Below are 19,706 nucleotides of genomic sequence, written 5' to 3'. Positions count from 1 at the left end.
AAAGGAGGGAGGGAAGGAAAGAAAGGAAGTAAGGAGATGAGGAGGAAAGAAGGAAGGAGGAAGGGGGAAAGGAGGGAAGAGAATTAACAAGATCACTATCAACTGAGGAAAATGTGTGGAAAAAACTTCCAAGAGGAAGTGGTTTTCTGGGTTGATCCTTGAAAGAAGAGGACACTTTCATCTGGCAGAAATAGCCTCTGTGAGAAGTATAGAACAAGAGCAGAGATTATTTGCTTAGCTCTGTTTTGCCAGAACAAAATCTGTTGTGAAAGGAGGGTAGCATAAGATGATTGGATCCATCAATTGAGAACAGATTGCCCGGCACAGTAAATACCAGAAAGCATATTTGCATTTAAGCCTTGGATAACACTAAGGAGCCAGTGAAGGTTTAAAGGAAAAAGGTGATATGTTCATACCTGTGCCCTTAGCAAGATTCTTTTGGCAGCTTATGTAAAGGGACGATTAGATAGAAGAGACTTGTGAGAAATGATGAGGGTTTAAATAAGGTTAGTGGCTGTGTGGGCATCAAGGATGAAAAGATAAAATAAAATATACTCCTTGACCTTAATGAAGCTTATTATCTACTGGGGTGAATTATACACGTACAGCTTGAACACAATACAAATTGGAACTGCCAAAAGAAATCCAAATTGCTATTGTAATGCCAGAGAAAGTGAGACAAGGTAGAGATTAGAGTTTTTAATATTTTATTTGGATTTCTGAGAGGGAAAGATTGTGCTGGGGACATGATGCCCCCAGGGCTGATGTCTCAAAACATCCAGCATTGAATGTGAGTTCTCAATGACATGTTTATAGCTCTTAGCTCAGGTAGCTAAACAAAGGCGGGGGTGGAGTCCAAACTCTGGTGATCCAGAATCTCCAGGCAGAGAGCATCAGTCCGGTTCTGACAGGCTAGGGGGTAGGACCATAAATTCTTACAAACTGGGAGTTAAGGAGAAATGTTCAGGAAGTCTGAAACTTAGAGTTAGAAATAATGCCAATTAGGTATCTGAAATAGGACATCTGAGTTTTATCTTCTGGATGCCAGATCTCCACAGCCCTAATTATCTCAGTTCTAATAAACTGAAAAGTAGGGTTGCAATCAGAGAAACTGAGGCAGAACAATTCAGGGAAACCGAGGCAGAACAATTTAGGGAAACTGAGGCAGGACAATTAAGGAAACTGTGGCACAACACTATGAGAAATTTAAGGAAAGCAAAGGAGATCAGGGAAATTTTCATGGAGGAGCTGGTGCTATATTAAAAGGAAGGAGAGAATTCTGACATTTTCTTATTAAAGATACTGAACTGGTTTGCCATTTCCTTCTCCAGCTCATTTTATAGTTGAGGAAAGTGAGGCAAACAGGATTGAGTGACTTGTCCAGGGTCACACAGCTAGGAAGTGTTTGAGGCCAGATTTAACTCAGGAAGATAAATTAGCCTGACTCCAGCTCTGACACTTTATGTATCACCTAACTGTCTAGATTCAGAGAAGATCTACATTCAGATCTTGGCTTAGCCACAGATAACTTGTATGAATTCAAGTGTCATTTCTCCTCATAGCTATAACTGAAAGGATTAAAAAAGAAAAATGGATATTTCATTTTATATAACAGAAGAGTTCTTCCTTCAAATAATAACTATTATCCATGCTTTGTTATATCAGAATTCTTTACCAATATACTTCCCTCCCCCAATGAATCTTGTATTTCTGATTTTTCTTCAGTTTCTCCAAATGCAAAAACAGAGAAGTGTGAATTAGATGACCTTCAGAAGGTCACTTCCATCAAGTCTGATCCTTTGAACCTATATTTATATAATTGCTGCAAATGGGACTTTCAATGGAGATGTTCCTAATTTAGCACCAGCATTACATGGTAGGCCTTTAATGCTTGCTGAATTGAATTAAAATTTAACTTCAGATTTGTTCTTTAGAAAGCATGAAAGCAAGTGCAATATCATGAGTCACTTTTATGGTGACATTCCAATCTTAATAAGACAGGCATATAATTAATAAGAAAAAAGGAGGAACAGACAATTAGGACAATTTATGTAGGTCTTATCTTCTCCATGACAATTGAAAAGGAGGGTATGTTTCTTGATTTTGAATGGAGTATAAATTACTTTTATTTCTTGCTTCATTAGCTACCACAGAGAACTTCATTATTGAAACAAAAACATTTGAAGAGCTCTGCAGCTTAGATTTCAGTTTGTTTCTCTAAAACCTGCTCCCAAAAGTGGAATTAGTGAATAAAATAAGCTGTTTTCAAAATAGTATGCAATTTCCTTTATTTTGGCTTTTTAAACATCTTTTATTTTGAAAAAAAACTCATATTTGGATTTCTGGTAGAATTTTCCCAAAAATCATAATCTGTGGTGAAACCTAAAGTTACTGACAACCTTTCTCTTGCCTTTATATCACATTTGAGTAGCTTATAATTATGAATAAACTTTTCTTCACCTCTTTCTCACAATGGGAAGCAGCTAGGTGTTGTAGTGAATATAGAGCCTGAATATATGGGCCTAGAGTCATGCTGGTTGTGTGACTTAACCCTATTCGCCTCAGTTTCCTCATCTGTAAAAATGAGTTAGAAAAGGAAATGTAGTGGCAAAGCCACTACAATATCTTTGTCAAGAAAATCCCAAAAAGGGTCATGGAGAGTTAGACATGACTAAAAATGACTGAACAATGATTCCACAGCGAATGATGGGGTACAGAAGTCACTAAGACCTTGCCTTCAAATCTTTAGATTTGACTAGATTTGGTAGTTTAACCTCTCCCTGCCTCAGGTTTTTTTGTTTTTTTTTAATTATAAAGGAGTTGGACTCAATGTTCTCAAAGGGGTTCCCTCCAGCTCTAAATTTAGATTTCAGTGACTGTTGCTTTTGGTTTTTCAATTTCCAGAGCCTAGCAAAGGAATGCTACACAGAAGTATTTACTAGTTTACAAGTTGATTTGTCTTGAATTTTAAATGTTGAAATTAACAAGCCCCGGCAGCTAACAAGCTAAAAGTTCTTGTACTTAAGTTAGTTAAGTGTAAGTCCATAAGTAAAAAAACTTTAACAATGCTAAGTATTTTAAAATGATGTTTTGATGAGGTTTGGGTTTTTTGGGGGAAGGAAATGTTTGAAGGCAATCTGGGTTATTTATCTGGAATCACACAGCTACTAAGTATCTGAAGCCAAATTTGAATTCAGGTCCTCCTGACTGCAGAGATGATTTTAAAACTTAGAATTGATTGTTGTGAATAGATTCCTTCTCTCACATTTGACTTTTCATTTCTATTTCTGGAAATCTAGCATAAGTATGGTCATTTGTTTCCTCAGTACTGATAGTAAGAAATCTCCAATGTCTTGCCATGTGAGCTCATTTAATATGTAAAAAATTCAATTTTTGGGAAATGATATGAAATAATTTTTTTAACCATGGAGAAGGTGATTAATGTATCTATTTTTGGAATATGAAAATTATCTAGACTTTATTTCACTTCCACATTTTCTTTATTACTGGAAGGTTCTGTTATTTCTGTCTGCTAAGGAGTTAATTTTTATTTCTGTGACTTCGACTATAGCTGCAAAAGCTCCCTATGATTTACATCCCTAACCAAAAAGTCTCCATAACTTAAGAGTGATATATCTACCAAAATAGTCAGAGTGAGTGAGAGGAAGATGCTCTTGAGACATTTAGGTTTAAGAGCTTGATTTCTGAGACAGCTTGAAATGGAGACAGCTTTAGTCATGTCAGGAGGTCAGTTATGTGAAACCTGATGCCTGAGAATCTTAAAGAGACAGAAAGGTTTTTTCAGTCAAAGAAAAGAAACATTTCCCTTCCTCCTATACTTATACTATTAGTAACTTTAATTTATGCCTCCTTTAAAAAAAAATCAAAATCTTTTCTCATTATTATTAGTAACTTTAATTTATGCCTCCTTTAAAAAAAAAATCAAAATCTTTTCTCATTATTACATCCTGGTCTATTGAAATCTCTCCGGCATCTTTATTTCTTATTTGTTTTCAGTTAATAGTGGCTACTAATGTTTTCATTTTTCTTGCTCCAGAGTTTATGATCTGCAAATACCCACATCGATTTATGAAAGGTACCGAAGAGGTTTGGCGCAGGGCAGAGAGTTGTGGGAACCCCTTCTGGTCGGTGCAGGTCCTTCATAAAAGAATTTACGGACCCAAAAAGTTAGACTGGCAAAAAAGAAGTTTATTGGCACTGAGAAGTTAGCCTTTGCTAGGAGGCTGACTTCCTCAATGGCAAGGTCCCAACAGAGATGCAAAAGTCTAGCAGAGGAATCCTGGCAGAGAAATAAAGAGAGGTTAATGCTGAGAAAAGGGTATCTTCTCATTAGGCAGGGGTCCTCAGAGGCAGTTATGCCAAAGATAGGTCCCTTGGCATGGCATGATTCCTGCTTTTGGGCCTCTGCAAAGAAATGTGCCCCAAAGTTGCCCTTTAAATGAGATCTGAATTGAATGAGATTCCTTCAATGTTGTCATTGCCCCCAGGCCTAGATAAAACCACTTACTGGGAGTGGTCCTGAGTCAATTTTCAGGATAATTTTCAGCTAATTTTCTCCCTTCAAAGGAGTTTCTCAAGCATTTACTTCATGGCTCCCCCACAGGTCAGAGAAGTTCCCCCATCTGTACCTCATATGCAATCAGGTCAACCAGTCAGCCTTCATTTTCTATCTCCATCTCCTGGAAAGTTGGATTCCTATCCTGCAACTGATGTGGTTCTAGTGTTAGAGAACTGAAGTGTGAGAATTGATGTGAGAATCCCCTCTGGTCTCAGTACAGGTCCAAGGTGAAAGAATTCACAAACCTGAAATCTATTTGTGGCAAAAGGAAGTTTTATTGTTGGCTTAAGAGGGAATTCTCTTAGTAGGCAAATCCTTAATGAAGAGATTTACAAAGAGTGTGTGAACAATAACCTATTTTATAAGGAAATCTTGGGGGGCGGGGGGAAACTAAGGGCAGTTTGAGCTGATTATCAGACAAAGATCTTTTCAGAATCTGGAATTTCCTGAAGAGTGTTAGCACGGCCAAAAGATCAATGAAGGGTGCTTTGACCAAGATTTCCAATTGAATGATGCTGCTTATCTTGTCTGGGAAGACATGCTCTCCCAGGCTCCTTGGGGTCCGAGACTCCTAGTCTCCCTTCTTTTACAGATCAAAAGAGACACAGTTTCAGAGCGATTATTTTACAGATTAAAGGGGAACACAGTTTCAGAGTTCACCCCATCACAAGCACCCTGGGCTCTTAGAGGTAAACTTTCATCTCATGTAGCTTGAAAGCAAGCCTCCACCTCATTTCCGGGACATCTCCAGACCATGCCCTAGTGCACACCACCCTCTCTCCTTCCCAGTACTGCTTTATGCATTGTCTTCCCCCATCAGAATGTAAATTCCTTGAGGGCAGGGCCCATCTTGCTGGCTTAATGTATATTCCTAATGTTTAGTGCTGTGTTTGGCATGTAATTAGAGCTTCACACTTGTATGCTAGCCTGATCTCTAAAATTCATTCTTTCTGTCCCTATGTCTTTCTCTCTCTCATGTGTCTCTCTCCATCACTCCATTTCTCTGTGTCATTGTTTCTCTTTCTCTTGTCTTTCCCTCTCTGTCACTGTTTCTCACTTCTCTCTCCCCTGTGCCACTGTTTTTCTGTTGTGTCTGTCACTATTTCTCTCATCTCTCTGTCACTCTTTTTCTTTCTCTTGTCTCCCTCTCTGTCAGTCTATTTCTCTCTTCTCTCCCTCTCTGTCACTCTATTCCTGTGTGTGTGTGTTTGTGTGTGTCACTATTTCTCTCTTGTGTCTCCATCACTCTTTCTCTTTCTCTTGTCTCCCTCTCTGTCACTGTTTCTCTATGTGTCACTTTGTTTCTCTGTCTCTCTTGTCACTCTAACAAAGGGAGCCCCGAAACTCTCTCTCACTCTCTCTTAGACTTTGGAGGGAAAGCTTGGGAAACTCCCTCAGAGAAGCTCTCATCTGAGAGATCTGCCCCAGGGAATCTAAAGTGTTATCTGGGTGGGACTAGTTGAGTCCAGGACCACTCTTACTTAGCCCAACTGGAGATCTAGATTTCTATCCAACTCTATTGAGTTAGAGATTAGTCCAAGGACACTCATTCAATTGGAAGATTCTCTATTATTTCAACTTGAACTGCTCCCAGTCCCCACCAAGAGCTACCCATATAACAAGCTTCCTTCAGCTCAATCCCTTGCATAGTACCTAAAAGCAGGAATCTTGGACCAGAAAGGGGTTCCCACAACTCTCTGCCCTGTGCCCAACCTCAATTCTGTTTCTCTGTCTCTGTCTCTCTCTGTCACTGTTTCTCTTTCTCTTGTTTCCCTCTCTGTCACACTGTTTCTCTCTCTTGTCTCTCTCTCTGTCACTCTGTTTCTCTTTGTTTCTGTTTCTCTGTGTCACTCTGTTTCTCTTTCTCTTGTCTCCCTCTCTCTCTGTCACTGTTTCTTTCTCTTGTCTCCCTCTCTGTCACTCTGTTTCTCTCTGTCACTCTGTTTCTTTGTCACTGTTTCTCACTGTGACACTGTTTCTTTCTCTTGCCTCCCTCTCTCTCTCTGTGTGTCACTCTGTTTCTCTTATCTCTCTCTCTGTGCCACTGTTTCTCTGTGGTATATCAATGTCTCTGTCACTGTTTCTCTGTCTCTCTGTCACTCTCTCTCTTTATCTCTGTTTTGTCAGTCTTTCCTCTGTCTGTTTTACTTCTCATCCTTCTTCCCCCCACATTCTCTATTTCTGTCACTGTTTCTGTCTGTCTGTCTGTGTTACTCTGTTTCTGTTTCTCTTGTCTATCACTCTGGTTCTCTGTGTCTCTCCTCTGTCACTCTGTCTCTTTGTGCGTGTCTCTGTCACTCTGTTTCTCTCTCTCTCTGAGCCTCGGTCTCTCTGTCACTCTGTTTTTCCTCTCTCTATCTCTGTCTTTGTCAGTCTTTCCTCTGTCTGTTTCACCTCCCGTTCTTCTCTTCCCCCACCTCCACATTCTCTATTTCTGGATCTCCTTTCACTCCTCCTCCTCCAATCATATTATTTAATGGATAATGAAATACCTGCTCTGTTGCCAGACACTCTGCTAAGTTCAAGAGATTCAAAATTAGTTAAAAAAAACAAAACAAAACCAGATGCTGCTTGCAATCTGATAGAACTCAGGGGGTATGTACCCAGATAGGGAGATGTGTAGTAGAGCAGAAAAGTCCCTGGACTTAAGAGTTAGAAAACACTGTCCCTTCCCACAATGACCTTGGGCTAACCTGTCTACTTTTCCCTGAGCCCTCCGTTTCCTCCTCTGTCAAATGAAGGGCATTATGGGGCTGCAATGTTCTATAACTTCCAAGTCAATGTTCACCTATGAAATAGCTCACATTTATGTATCACTACCATGTGCCAGGCACTGTGCTGACCTCTCTGCAATTATCTCATTTGATTCTTACAACAGCCCTGGGAGGTAGGCTATTATTATCCCCATTCTACACATGGGAAAGCGGAGGCAACAGGAATTAAGTGACTTGTCCAGAATCACACATCTAAGAAAAATCTGGGGTCACATTTGAACTCAGATCTTCCTGACTTTTGGCACTGTGCCACCTCTAAGTTGGAAGAATGAAAAGGAGACCTCCAGGAAAAATTGAGATAAGAGAAATTTAAGGAAGGGAAATCATCTTTAGCTGCCTAAGGGTGGAGAAAGAATGTTAATGATGCCTTCATAGAAAAGATGTACCTGAGTTGGACCTTGAAGGGAGTGAATCCAGCAGAACACATACATGCATGTACAGCTACACATGCACATGTACATGCATGTACACATACATATACATACACATTTTATGCATTATGTGTGTGTATATATGTGTGTGTGTATATATATATATATATACATGTATACATATGTATGTATGTATGTGTCTGGATAGAGTCAGTCCTGAGTTCAAATGTAGCCTCAGACAAATATTTACTAGCTAGAGCTGTATGACTTTGGTCAGTCACTTAACCTCTTTGCTTCAGTTTCCTCATCTGTAAAATGAGCTGGAGAAGATAATGGCAAATCACTCCAGCATACTTGCCAAGAAAATCCAAATGGGGTCAAAAGAGGCAGGTATGACTGAAATAACTAAATATGTATGTATGTATGTATGTGTATTTGTGTGTATATATATAATACATATATACATATGCAAATAAACAGACACTATGTGTATGTGTGTATGTATATGTGAACACATATATATACTCATACAAATACACAGGGTATGTGTGTGTTTATATATAATGTGTGCACATAAATATATATACATACATATGTATATACATATACATATATACGTACACACACATAAATTCACCCTAGCCTTTCTCTTTATCTCTCCCCATATTCATCTTCTTTTAAACAGAGCACAAGTTAAGTACTTATGTCCTGAAATCTTTTCATATAATTTCTACTTCCAGCATTCTAGTATGAATGCCATTATCATGGTATCATTCTAATATCATAGTATGGTAGAAAAGTTGCTGGGTGTGGAGTTGAAGAATGGGTTTAATTGCTAGCTTTGCTCCCTATTATCACTAAAGTCACCACCTGCTTAGTGTCTGCCCCAATTCTCCACCTTCCAATCTATCTTCCACTCATCTGCCAAAGTGATTTTCTTAAATCCTCAGCCTTATCCCATCACCCTACTGCTCAATGAGCTTCTGAATGGTGAGTGTCATATTATAAAGAATCAAATATAAAATTTGGTTGGACATTTAAAGCTCCATAACCTGGCTCCTTTCTACTTTTCCAATCTTTTCCATATACTTCCCCTTCCAACAGCACCTTTCTCCTTGCTTTTCTTCCAACCCAGTGTTCTAGGTCCTGATTCTATGCCTTTTCAATGGCTGACCCCCATGTTCTGATAGCCTGCTGGCATTGCTGGCATTGCCATTAGACTGCCAATCCTCAGTCATTAGACTGAGCTCCATGCCTCCTTCTGGAGGAGGCTTTTCCCACCCCTCTCCCCACCACCCTAGGGCCTATCTCAGAGATTCCCTCCATCATTTCTGAAAATATCTCCTATGTGCACAACTGTTTGTACATTGTCTCCCTTGTGCTTAATGTAGTGCCTAACATACCTCCTCAACATGTATCATTTAATTCAGATCAGTTCCAATGTTCTTGTGATGGAGAGAGCCATCTGCACCCAGAGGGAGGCCTGTGGAACTTGAGTGTGGATCACAACATAGCATTTTCACTTTTTTGTTGTTGTTTGCTTACATTTTGTTTTCTTTCTCATTTTTTTTCTCTTTTTGATTAGATTTTTCTTGTGCAGCATGATATCTGCAGAACTATGTATAGAAGAATTGCATATGTTAAACATATTTTGAATTACTTGCTATTTAGGAGGGTGGTAAAGGGAAGGGAGGGAGAAAATTTGGAACAAAGTTTTTCAAGGGTAGATGTTGATAATTATGCATATGTTTTGAAAATAAAAAGTTTTAATAAAAAACATGTATCACTTAAAAATGCATTTTGACTGATTTTGGACAATAGGTTGGAAAATAAGTTTGGAAAATAGGTTAACTTCTTTGGGATTCACTTTTTTCTTTTTAAAAAATAAGGATTGGGGCAGCTAGATGGCACAGTGGATAGAGCACCAGTCTTGAAGTCAGGAGGACCTGAGTTCAAATTTGACCTCAGATGCTTAATACTTCCTAGCTATGTGACCCTGGGCAAGTCACTTAACCCCAATTGCAATAAACAAATATATAAAAAATAAGGATCTTGGAAGACATAAGGTCCCTTACAGCTCTGGGGTTATGATCCTATGAGGCTCCAAAACTTAAAAACAAATAATTACCATGACTTGCTAAAAGCAACTAATGCCTTGCTGAAAACACAAATGACAGATATAAGAAAATATGAAGCCAACTTATGAATCTGTATACAATTATTAATACAATTATTCAGAGAAAACTATGAATTGTTGGAAACACAGGTGATATCAGAAACCACATATCTAATTTATGTATAATTATTCAGAGAAATACCTGTAAATGCAATGATACAGAGATATAGCTATAAATATCTGAGATTTGGGGATTCATAGGAGCATCAGTTTAGAGTTGGAAAAGACCTTGGAGGTTGTTAGGATGAAAGGGAAGAAAATAAGCATTTATTTAAATAACACCAATTATGTTCCAGGCACTGTGTTAAGCCCTTCTACAAGCATTATCTCACTTGATCCTCACAAACAGTCCTAGGAGAGGGACCACTGTAATCCCCATTTCACAGTTGAGTAAACTGAGACAAACAGAGGTTAAGCAATTGCCTCATTAGACTTCTTGACACCAGATTCCCAGCACTCTTAACCATTGATCCAGCTGCTTCTCACTGAGTCCAAACCCCTCTTTTTGCAATGAGAAAATTGAGACATAGAGTTAATTTGACTAGAATTATGTAAGCAGCAAGACTTGACTCTTCTATGTTGGGAGTGGTCTTTGCCCATTTGGGAAGATCATCACATAGGCCCATAGGAAAAGATAACTAATTATGTTATCCTGGATCTAGAGCTAGGAGGGATATGAGAGACTACAAGTCCAGTCTCTTCATTTTTTATAGAAAAGGAAAGCAGTATCTTGTTCATGAAAATAAAAACAATAAGCAGAGCCTGGGATTTTTAAAAATTTTTATTACTGATTTATTTTTTTATCAATGGAAAAATCCATCTAATTCAACAAATTCCAATATTTTTAGTCAAGATCCAAAAGAAAGACCTTTACACACACAAATATTTCTCTAATCGTCTTTTTTAAATAATAGCTTTTTATTTTAAAAATATATGCAAAGATGGTTTTCAACATTTACCCTTGCAAAACCTAGTGTTCCATATTTTTTCCCTCCCTTCCTCCCACCCTCTTCCCTAGAGAGTAAGTTATTCAATATATATTAAATATGTGCTATTCTTCTATATATATTTCCACAATTATCATGCTAGAGTTGGGATTTTTTTTATTAATTTTTTTTTATTTAATAGCCTTTTATTTACAGGATATATACTTTACAGCATTAACAATTACCAAACCTTTTGTTCCAATTTTTCACCTCTTACCCTCCCACCCCCTCCCCTAGATGACAGGATGACCAGTAGATGTTAAATATATTAAAATATAAATTAGATACACAGTAAGTATACATGACCAAAACGTTATTTTGCTGTACAAAAAGGATCAGACTCTGAAATATTGTACAATTAGCTTGTGAAGGAAATCAAAAATGCAGGTGTGCATAAATATAGGGATTGGGAATTCAATGTAATGGTTTTTAGTCATCTCCCAGAGTTCTTTTTGGGTATAGCTAGTTCAGTTCATTACTGCTCCATTAGAAATGATTTGGTTGATCTCGTTGCTGAGGATGGCCTGGTCCATCAGAACTGGTCATCATATAGTATTGTTGTTGAAGTATATAATGATCTCCTGGTCCTGCTCATTTCACTCAGCATCAGTTCGTGTAAGTCTCTCCAGGCCTTTCTGAAATTATCCTGTTGGTCATTTCTTACAGAACAGTAATATTCCATAATATTCATATACCACAATTTATTCAGCCATTCTCCAACTGATGGACATCCATTCAGTTTCCAGTTTTTAGCCACTATACAAAAAGGGCTGCCACAAACATTCGTGCACATACAGGTCCCTTTCCCTTCTTTATAATCTCTTTGGGATATAATCCCAGTAGTAACACTGCTGGATCAAAGGGTATGCACAGTTTGATAACTTTTTGAGCATAGTTCCAAACTACTCTCCAGAATGGTTGGATTCGTTCACATAGAGTTGGGATTTTAAAAAAATTTTCTTTTATCCTTAACTTAAAATGCCCAAAGAGCATTTTCACACACAGCAAACTACAAAGAGGATTCTATAGGAAACTAAAAATGTCCATTTCACACACTTGCTTTTTTAAAAAAATATTTTTATAAAAGTTATTTTCAGAACTCTCCTTCCTGTCTGTGCTTTAAAAAAATACTTTCTGTTCTCTTTTGTTCATTAAAAAAATGTTTCAAAGCTCCTCTTTGGAAAGATATCATTGTTAATCTCTTTCCTCCTTTTGTCACCCCCAGAATTAACTGAGAAAGGACACCTTTCCTCCCCCCTCACACACACCCCTTGTAACAAACAAGTAAAACAACATCTAAGCTCATGTCTAAAAATGTAGATTTCTTTCAATGCTTTAAGGAGTTTGGGTAACATGCTTCAATGGATTTCTGGATTGATTGTGGATGGTTCATTATGTTCTCTGTAGACACAGTTAATCACTGTTTTAAAGCCTTTCAGAAGCTTCTTTACAATGCTGTACTGTTATTCTTGTATAAATTGTTTTCTTGGTTTTGTTCACTTCACTGTATGTCAATTCATACTATGCCCAAGAGTTGGAATTTGAATCTCATTCTTCCATCTACTAATATTCTGTTCTTTCAATGGTATTATTCTAGGTTGATTCTATAGGTTATCATGGTATGAGGTGGTGGTTGTTTTTAATGTATATGTTCAGGTATAGCCTCATGTTAAGATACATGTTAAGATAATTTCAAACAAAGAGCTACATACATCATTCAATTCATTATAAATATATAGCTCTTAAAACATATTAAGCATTGTTTTCTATATTTAGCACTGAAGTTTTCCATTTATTAATGAGAGCCCCATTAATGAGTAAATAGAAGCACATAAATGGGACAGTTAGTAGAACACTGGACTTGAAATCAGGGAGATCTGAGCTCAAATATTATACCTGCTGTGTCACCTTGGGCAAATTATTTAATTTTTGTCTACTTCAGTTTTCTCATCATCTGTAAAACAGGAATAATAACTAATAATAGCATCTACTCCACAGAGTTGTTGGGAGGATAGATGATACATGAGATAATATTTGTAAAGCACCTTTGCAAATTTTAAAACTTTACCATATAAATGCCAACTATTATGAAAATAGAGCTAGTTAGATAGTAGGCAACTTGAAGGGTTAGTAGCAAAATCAGCTGGGTCACTAACCCTAATACAGATTAAATCTCAATTTCTTGTTTCTCCTCCTGGTGATTAATCTGACTAGGTACTCAGGGATGGTACCTGGTTACTACCTCCAGGTGAGCTCAGTCACTGTTTTTTCATCCCCTACCTTCCCATCCAAGCAACCTCTGAAGCCAGTGGTGAAAGCCCCTTTGCTACTTAACATCCTCCTTCCTTTCCCATCTCCTTACTTCCCCATAGGCATCCTTCACTCCAGTAACTCTGGCCTCCTCCTGGTTGTTCTGTGTCTGGGTTCTCTCTAGTAACCCCCCCCATGCCTGGAATGATCTTCCTCCTCCACTTGATACAGACCTCCTTGGCTTCCTTTAAGTCCCAATTAAAATCCCACCTTCTATAAAAACCTTTCTCAATTCTTTTAATTACAGTGCTTCATTGTTCGGTCATTTCAGTCATGTTTGGCCCTTCATGAACTCCACTTGGGATTTTCCTTCTGTTCTTAATCCTTAGTTCAGAGTTCTTTCTACTATAATCACCTATGAGTCATTATGCTGCAGATTCTCAATGCAATTTATGGCATCCAGCAGCATTTACTTCCCTGATGATTTTTAAGCACATGGTAGGTCACTTTCTTTTGGGTCCTCTAAGCATTCTTAGCCAGGTACATCTTGTAATACCTGCTATTAGAAGGCTGGATCCTTTAGTCAGGTGTGGTTAAAGTCCCTTTTAGCCCAGTGGGCTAAGTCAGGTGTGATAGCCACACTAAATCCAGCACTTCCTGGGAAGTGGGATCGAGAAAAGGAGTGGGACTTAACTGGCTCTGGTTGGAAATTGAGCAGCTTGAAGCTCCTCTGCCAATCAGTGAAGGGATTGGATCTGAGAGTAGCTAGTGTATTTAGGGAGACCCAGTATTTCTTTTTTAAGTTTTATTCTCCAGGCAAAATGGTTTCCTGGTGTCACTACCATACCATCTCGTGTGCCTAAAATTGGGAAAATCCCAATTTTTAAAAAATTTTTTGATATCTCCCTCCAGAAGAGACATAATCCAGAAAATGTGATATACAGCACAGAAAATGTGATGTTTGAATACTAATCAATAAGGACAGCAAAGGATAAAGCGGCAATCTCACAAGTCTGAAAGTATGACATTGAGGCCACATTTTTTAATTTGACTGAATGTTTGTCATCCAGTGGCCAAATTGGGGGGAGGGAAAGGGAGAAGGAGGTTTTTCTATTTTGTTTGTATATCATATCAGTTTCAAAATATTTTGTTTGTAAATCATAGTTACTTCTTCACATAAATGCTTCTCAATTGAACCCTCCCTTGTAATGGGACAGAGATTGCATCTGAGAGTAGCACATGCCATATTCTGCATCTGTAATTTCCCTTACCCTCTTTCCCTGAAAAGAGAGAGGTGGGGTTTTTTTGTCTTGTGGGTTTTTTTTTCTGATTTTTTTTTTTTTCATCTCAATGGATTTATTTTAATGGCATTTGGTTAAGTGGGGAAAATAACTCTCATGCATTTCAGGCTGCAGGAGCCACCCTTGGATTTGTGGGAGGACGTTTCATCTCATCCTATGAGGACTTTGATGCTTTCTTCAGGGATGAACAGATCTTGTTGCCTGCCGTCATTATCATAATAGTTGCTGGTGTGATGCTTTTCCTTGGGGTGACTGGTTGCTTTGTCACGATTAAAGAATCCCAAATTGGCCTGCGATTTGTAAGTATTAATTTGGTGGTTTCCTTTCTAGAAACTGCAGGGCTGAATTAAGAGCATGCTGTTAAATATTTAACAATTAGCTTGGGAGAGGTAGAAAATGTATACAGGACACATTTTTAAATTTAATATTCTGCATTGTTAACACTTTATCACTTTTAGTAATAGATCAATTCTTAGTTTAGACCGTCAACAAAACAACAAATCAAGCCCTAACCTGCAACCTTTGCTGATGACCAAAGTATAAATGCTCACATTGTAAATGTAATAATCAGTTTCCTAGCTCTGACTCTAGCACCCCTTGCATTGACTCTTGTCCTTCCCATACATATTTTCAGAGCATTCTTCTAGCAAAATCCTGATAGATACCCTATCACAGAAACAAGCACAGGCCTCAAGAAGAGGGATTACAGGGATGGGTATATGGGTGGGTTGATGATTATTCTTAAAAGTATGAAACAAAGAGAACATAGGGGAGGGCACTGAAAGGAAGAAAGAGAAATGAGAACTAGCAAGCACAATAAAACCTGGATTAAATACAACAAAATTTATCAAAACCTTAAAAACCTTATAAAACTTAAAAACCTTAAAAAAAAAAAAAAAAAACCCTTTTAAAAGAGTTGAACATTTTTAGTACTTTGAAAGAGATACATAATGACCAAACCCTCTCCCCCCACAAAAACCTCCCTAACCCAATCCTAAAGCTCATTATTATTATATACATGATAATATATATTATGTAATATATATTATTATGTATTAGAGTATTATTATTTAAAGAATTATAGTGTTTTTGTTACAAGGTTAGTATACATTCAGTCCATATATCTTCTGCATCTATAAACCTAAATTGTGATAAAGTGATTTTTCTTTTACAAAATTTTATTTACTTAATTTTTTTAATTTATGGAATAAAACATTTTCATAAATAAGTGATATTATTTCTGGATGACAGTATGTGCTAAGTACCAACTGATTTCTCAGTCATCAAAAAACAATTCAACTACTTAGTCAATCAACTAAGACAGAAAATTCAACTCATTCTTTTTAGGAAGGGTTTTTTCCTTTAAAACAAAACAAAAACAAGAAAATTTTAAGAATTTAAAGGAAATCAAATATCTGCTTAATTTTCTGTTAACCTTGCATTCAGAACACATTTCTTTCCCTAAGCATTCTGGGTTCTTAACATTTCATTGTCAGGAGGTTTTCCAAACTCATAGAGGTTCCAAGAAATGTGCATAAAATGAAGGTACAACACCAATCATGTTCATCTCTAATCTGGAAGCTCATAGAAGAAACTGTCATCCCATAATCCATAAAGCAGAAAATGCTTTTTTTCAGATATTTTACTTATATTTTTTTACTAACAGCTGCCCAGGAAAGACACTATTTTTTAGACAGTGAACACTGACAATGGCACCTTGATATCCATAGATGATTTCTGGCAAAGATCTTCATTAACAGGGCACATTCAGTCTGTGTCTTTATCAAGATTATTTTAAAAAACAAAAGGCAGTGTTTGCTTAATTTGTATTTGCCTGCTTCTTATTGGTTATAAAGTTTAACAAAAGCAAATTCCAACCTAGTTAAAGAAAGAAATAATGACACTTTGTAATCTAATGTGAGGGACTAAGCTGTGTTATTATAACTAATAGAAGTGAAACACAATCAAACTAATGGAGAGAAATGGTGATTTTTGTGGCTCTCTGTAACAAAAACATCCTTAAGGCAACTAGCTGGTCCAATAGATAAAGCATTGACTCTGAAGTTAGCAGGACTTGCATTCAAATTCAGCCCTACCTCTATGTCTGAGCAAGCAACTTAACCTTGATTGCCTTCAAAATAATAGCATACTTATTTTTTCATTTGCTATTCTTATGTTCCTATTTTCTCTATCTTTAGAATTAATTTATTGATTCAGAGATGGTAACTTGTTTTAAACTGTTTTAAAAGCAAAAGGGAATTAGTATGAAACTTCTGCCATCCTTCTTTCTTAAGATTACTACAAGGCAATCTGAAAATTCTTTAGGGTTGTGATTCTTTCTTGGATCCTTACCTGTTTCCTTAGGCACAAGACAAGTAAGACATTCAAAAAGAATTAGTTACTATTATCACCACAGGGAAGCAAGCACTACATCTTTAACCTCCCTCATCTGAAACACAATTTGAATCTAAAATGAAATTTTACAGTTATGAGTGATGAATATTTGGCAGCAACTATTTAGAGTCTTATAAACTTCATATTCTGCATAAATTTGAACTTAAATGCTCTTTTTCTAGGCATTGACCTTAAGAGTGCAAAGATATTCTCTTGCATTTTTATAAAGGTCCTATTGAGATATAAACAATTGTTAGATATACAGACAAATCATAATTAGATATTCTTTTTCTTCCTTCCTCTCTTGCTTTCTCCTTCCCTCCCATTCTCTCCTCCTTTCCCTCTCATTCTCTCTCACAAACATGTATTTTCAATTTGAGAAACATTAAATATCTGTCTGCTCTGAGGATATGAACATAGGCAAGATAGAATCTACTTTTTAAACTTTTACACCACTAATGAAGTGGGATTGGCGGAGGAGATATGTTCACAAATAATTATCATAAATAAGGCTAGTATGATAAGTTCAAAGGACAGAGAGAGGTGTGGAGGGAAATGACATAGAGGGAAGGGAATGCAGGTAAGTTCAGGAAAGACTTTACAGGAGAGGTAGCAAAGAATAGGATTTATACTTTTTCTTTTGATTTTCATATATTTATATGAATAGCATTACAGATTTCTTTTATTTTACTTTTATATCACCATCCCTGGTAACAGAGAATTGAAGAAGTAGGAAGCAGTTCCACAAATTTAAAGTTTAAAACTAATTTAGATTTTTAAATGGTGAGACAGACTATGTATACATTTATAAGAAAGGAATTTTTATCAAAATTTCAATCACCCATTTGTTGTCATGAATCCAGATGTCCACATCAGAATTCTATAGCAAATGAAGAGGAAGATAGACATTTTTTAATGAAACAAAAAGGGAATCTTCCCACTATAGTTATCAGAAACCTTAGACAAGATGACACATTTTAAAAACAATTAGCATTGATATAGTTACATAAAAATTAGTACAGTCCCCCCCAAAAATAAATCTTCTCTTATGTTTACCTATTTCCAGTCCTGGTCATGAGACATTTGGCCATTCAGAGCTAGTCTTCGATATTTACCCTACGGTTTGAAGCCTGGACAATCTGGTGTGAATATCCTTCATCTTGGGCTGCCTACAAGGGCTGCTTGGGTTATGGTTTCTCCACAGGAGTCAGTTGTCGTTCTAGAAAGATCATCTTAAAACAGATTGTAAATGTCAAAGAATACCAAGGCGACATTTTTTCCACTTCCCAATTTGGCAAGTCAGATTGTCAGAAAAGCTCTTTACTCAATCTCCATTGTATCCAGGTCCAGTTTTTGAAGTAATTGAGCTGAGGATTGCCTTTTCCATGTATCTTTAGATAATATGAGGACTCTTCTGACATTGTCATCCTTCCCTAGATGCTTTATGAGTAATAGAAAGAGTGTGATCTATGTAGAGAAACAATAATGTTCAATTTAGAAAGACAAAAATATTATTTAAATTTAAATATTTGTGAATGATACTATTAGTTTTTTCACATTTCAAAATACTATAAAGTGATCTCTTTTTTCACTTAGTTCCTGGCCATTCTTTTGCTGATGTTTATCACAGAAGCAGCAGCTTTTATTTTGGGATTCGTTTATCGAGAGAGGGTAAGTAGAATGCTAATATGATTAAGTGACTAATATTCAGAAGGATTCCGATTTCAAATTCAGCCTCAGACTCTATTTTAATTGGGACTCTAGTCACTTAAGCCTGTTTGCCTTAGTTTCCTCATCTGTAAAATGAGTTAGAGAAGGAAATGGCAGACTTCTCCAGTCATCTCTGCCAAGAAAACCCCAAATGGGATCATGAAGAGTTGGATACTGAAAAACGACTAAATAACAATATACTTCTGTGTGCTCATTTAATATCTGGTAAGTGTTCTTAGCCTCATTTCAAGGCACATGGAGAGGTTGCTTCTAAATGACTGGCTAGTGAAAGAGATATTAATGAATACTTAACAAAAATATCAAATAACTGATAAAAGACAGGCAGTTGCATTCTCAGAGTTTTCCTCTGAATCACTAAATGTGAATCTTTCAAGGGCATCTTTTTTTAAAAAATTTAATTGGATAAACATATATCTACTACTACTACTACTACTACTATCAGTTACTTTTCTGACTCTGGTCACATCAAGATGAAAACTAAATCAGTTTCTTGTCAGAAAGCATATAGCTAACCTCAAGGGTATTTGAGAACTGGTATCTTTACTATCTACAATTTCTCAACTTTTCATTGCCTTTCTTTCTCTGGCCAGCTAGTTCTAAATTTTAGCCTTAAAAGAACTTTACATGCCTACATTTTCATTTGAATGTATCCTGGTATATACCTCACTCTGTAGGCCTCATTAGGGTTTTTAGTTGTGAAATTCAAAAAGAAACTATTCCTCTTTTTTGATATTATATCACTTACTTGGAGGTAAGTGGGGGAGTTTGGGATGAGGAGAACAACCTGAGAAAAGATCAAGAGACAGATTGTTGGTCCTCTTAGCTGTGTGTTATGCAGCCAGACCTAGAGTAGGGCAAATGGGGCCTTGTGCCAGAACATAGAAACATTTTAAGTGATGGTTTTTAAAGAATGTTATTGGAAAATTGTCACATTTATATTCTAATAGCACTTCAACTCCTTTAACATCATTAAGACTAATTGGCAAGAGTAATTAAAATAGGAAGTTACCAGGTGACATGCTTCCTTCTTCTGATAGTAGTATGCTAGACATGTCTTACTCTATTTCTCTTTATCTATAGGCAATGGCTTTCTAATTATGGTCTTACAATGTCCTAGGGTCTTTGTCTCTCCTTCTCAAGATTT

The 19,706-nt window shown here is 36.8% G+C and overlaps 1 protein-coding gene across 2 annotated transcripts in view; it reads left to right on the top strand.

Annotated features, from left to right (window-relative positions):
- Window positions 1-19,706, top strand: part of LOC100919303 (tetraspanin-36) — a 55,239-nt gene that overhangs the window by 23,901 nt on the left and 11,632 nt on the right. For both annotated transcript variants that reach the window (XM_023495863.2, XM_023495862.2), the window contains 2 exons: window positions 14,545-14,736; window positions 18,428-18,502. In XM_023495863.2, coding sequence (XP_023351631.1) covers window positions 14,545-14,736; window positions 18,428-18,502 — 267 coding nt within the window. The remainder of the gene's footprint in view (window positions 1-14,544; window positions 14,737-18,427; window positions 18,503-19,706) is intronic.

The sequence above is a fragment of the Sarcophilus harrisii genome, chromosome 1 (assembly GCF_902635505.1).
Source record: "Sarcophilus harrisii chromosome 1, mSarHar1.11, whole genome shotgun sequence".
Taxonomy (NCBI): domain Eukaryota; kingdom Metazoa; phylum Chordata; class Mammalia; order Dasyuromorphia; family Dasyuridae; genus Sarcophilus; species Sarcophilus harrisii.
Note: the sequence above shows the minus strand (reverse complement) of the source record. Positions and strands in the feature narration are given on the sequence as shown.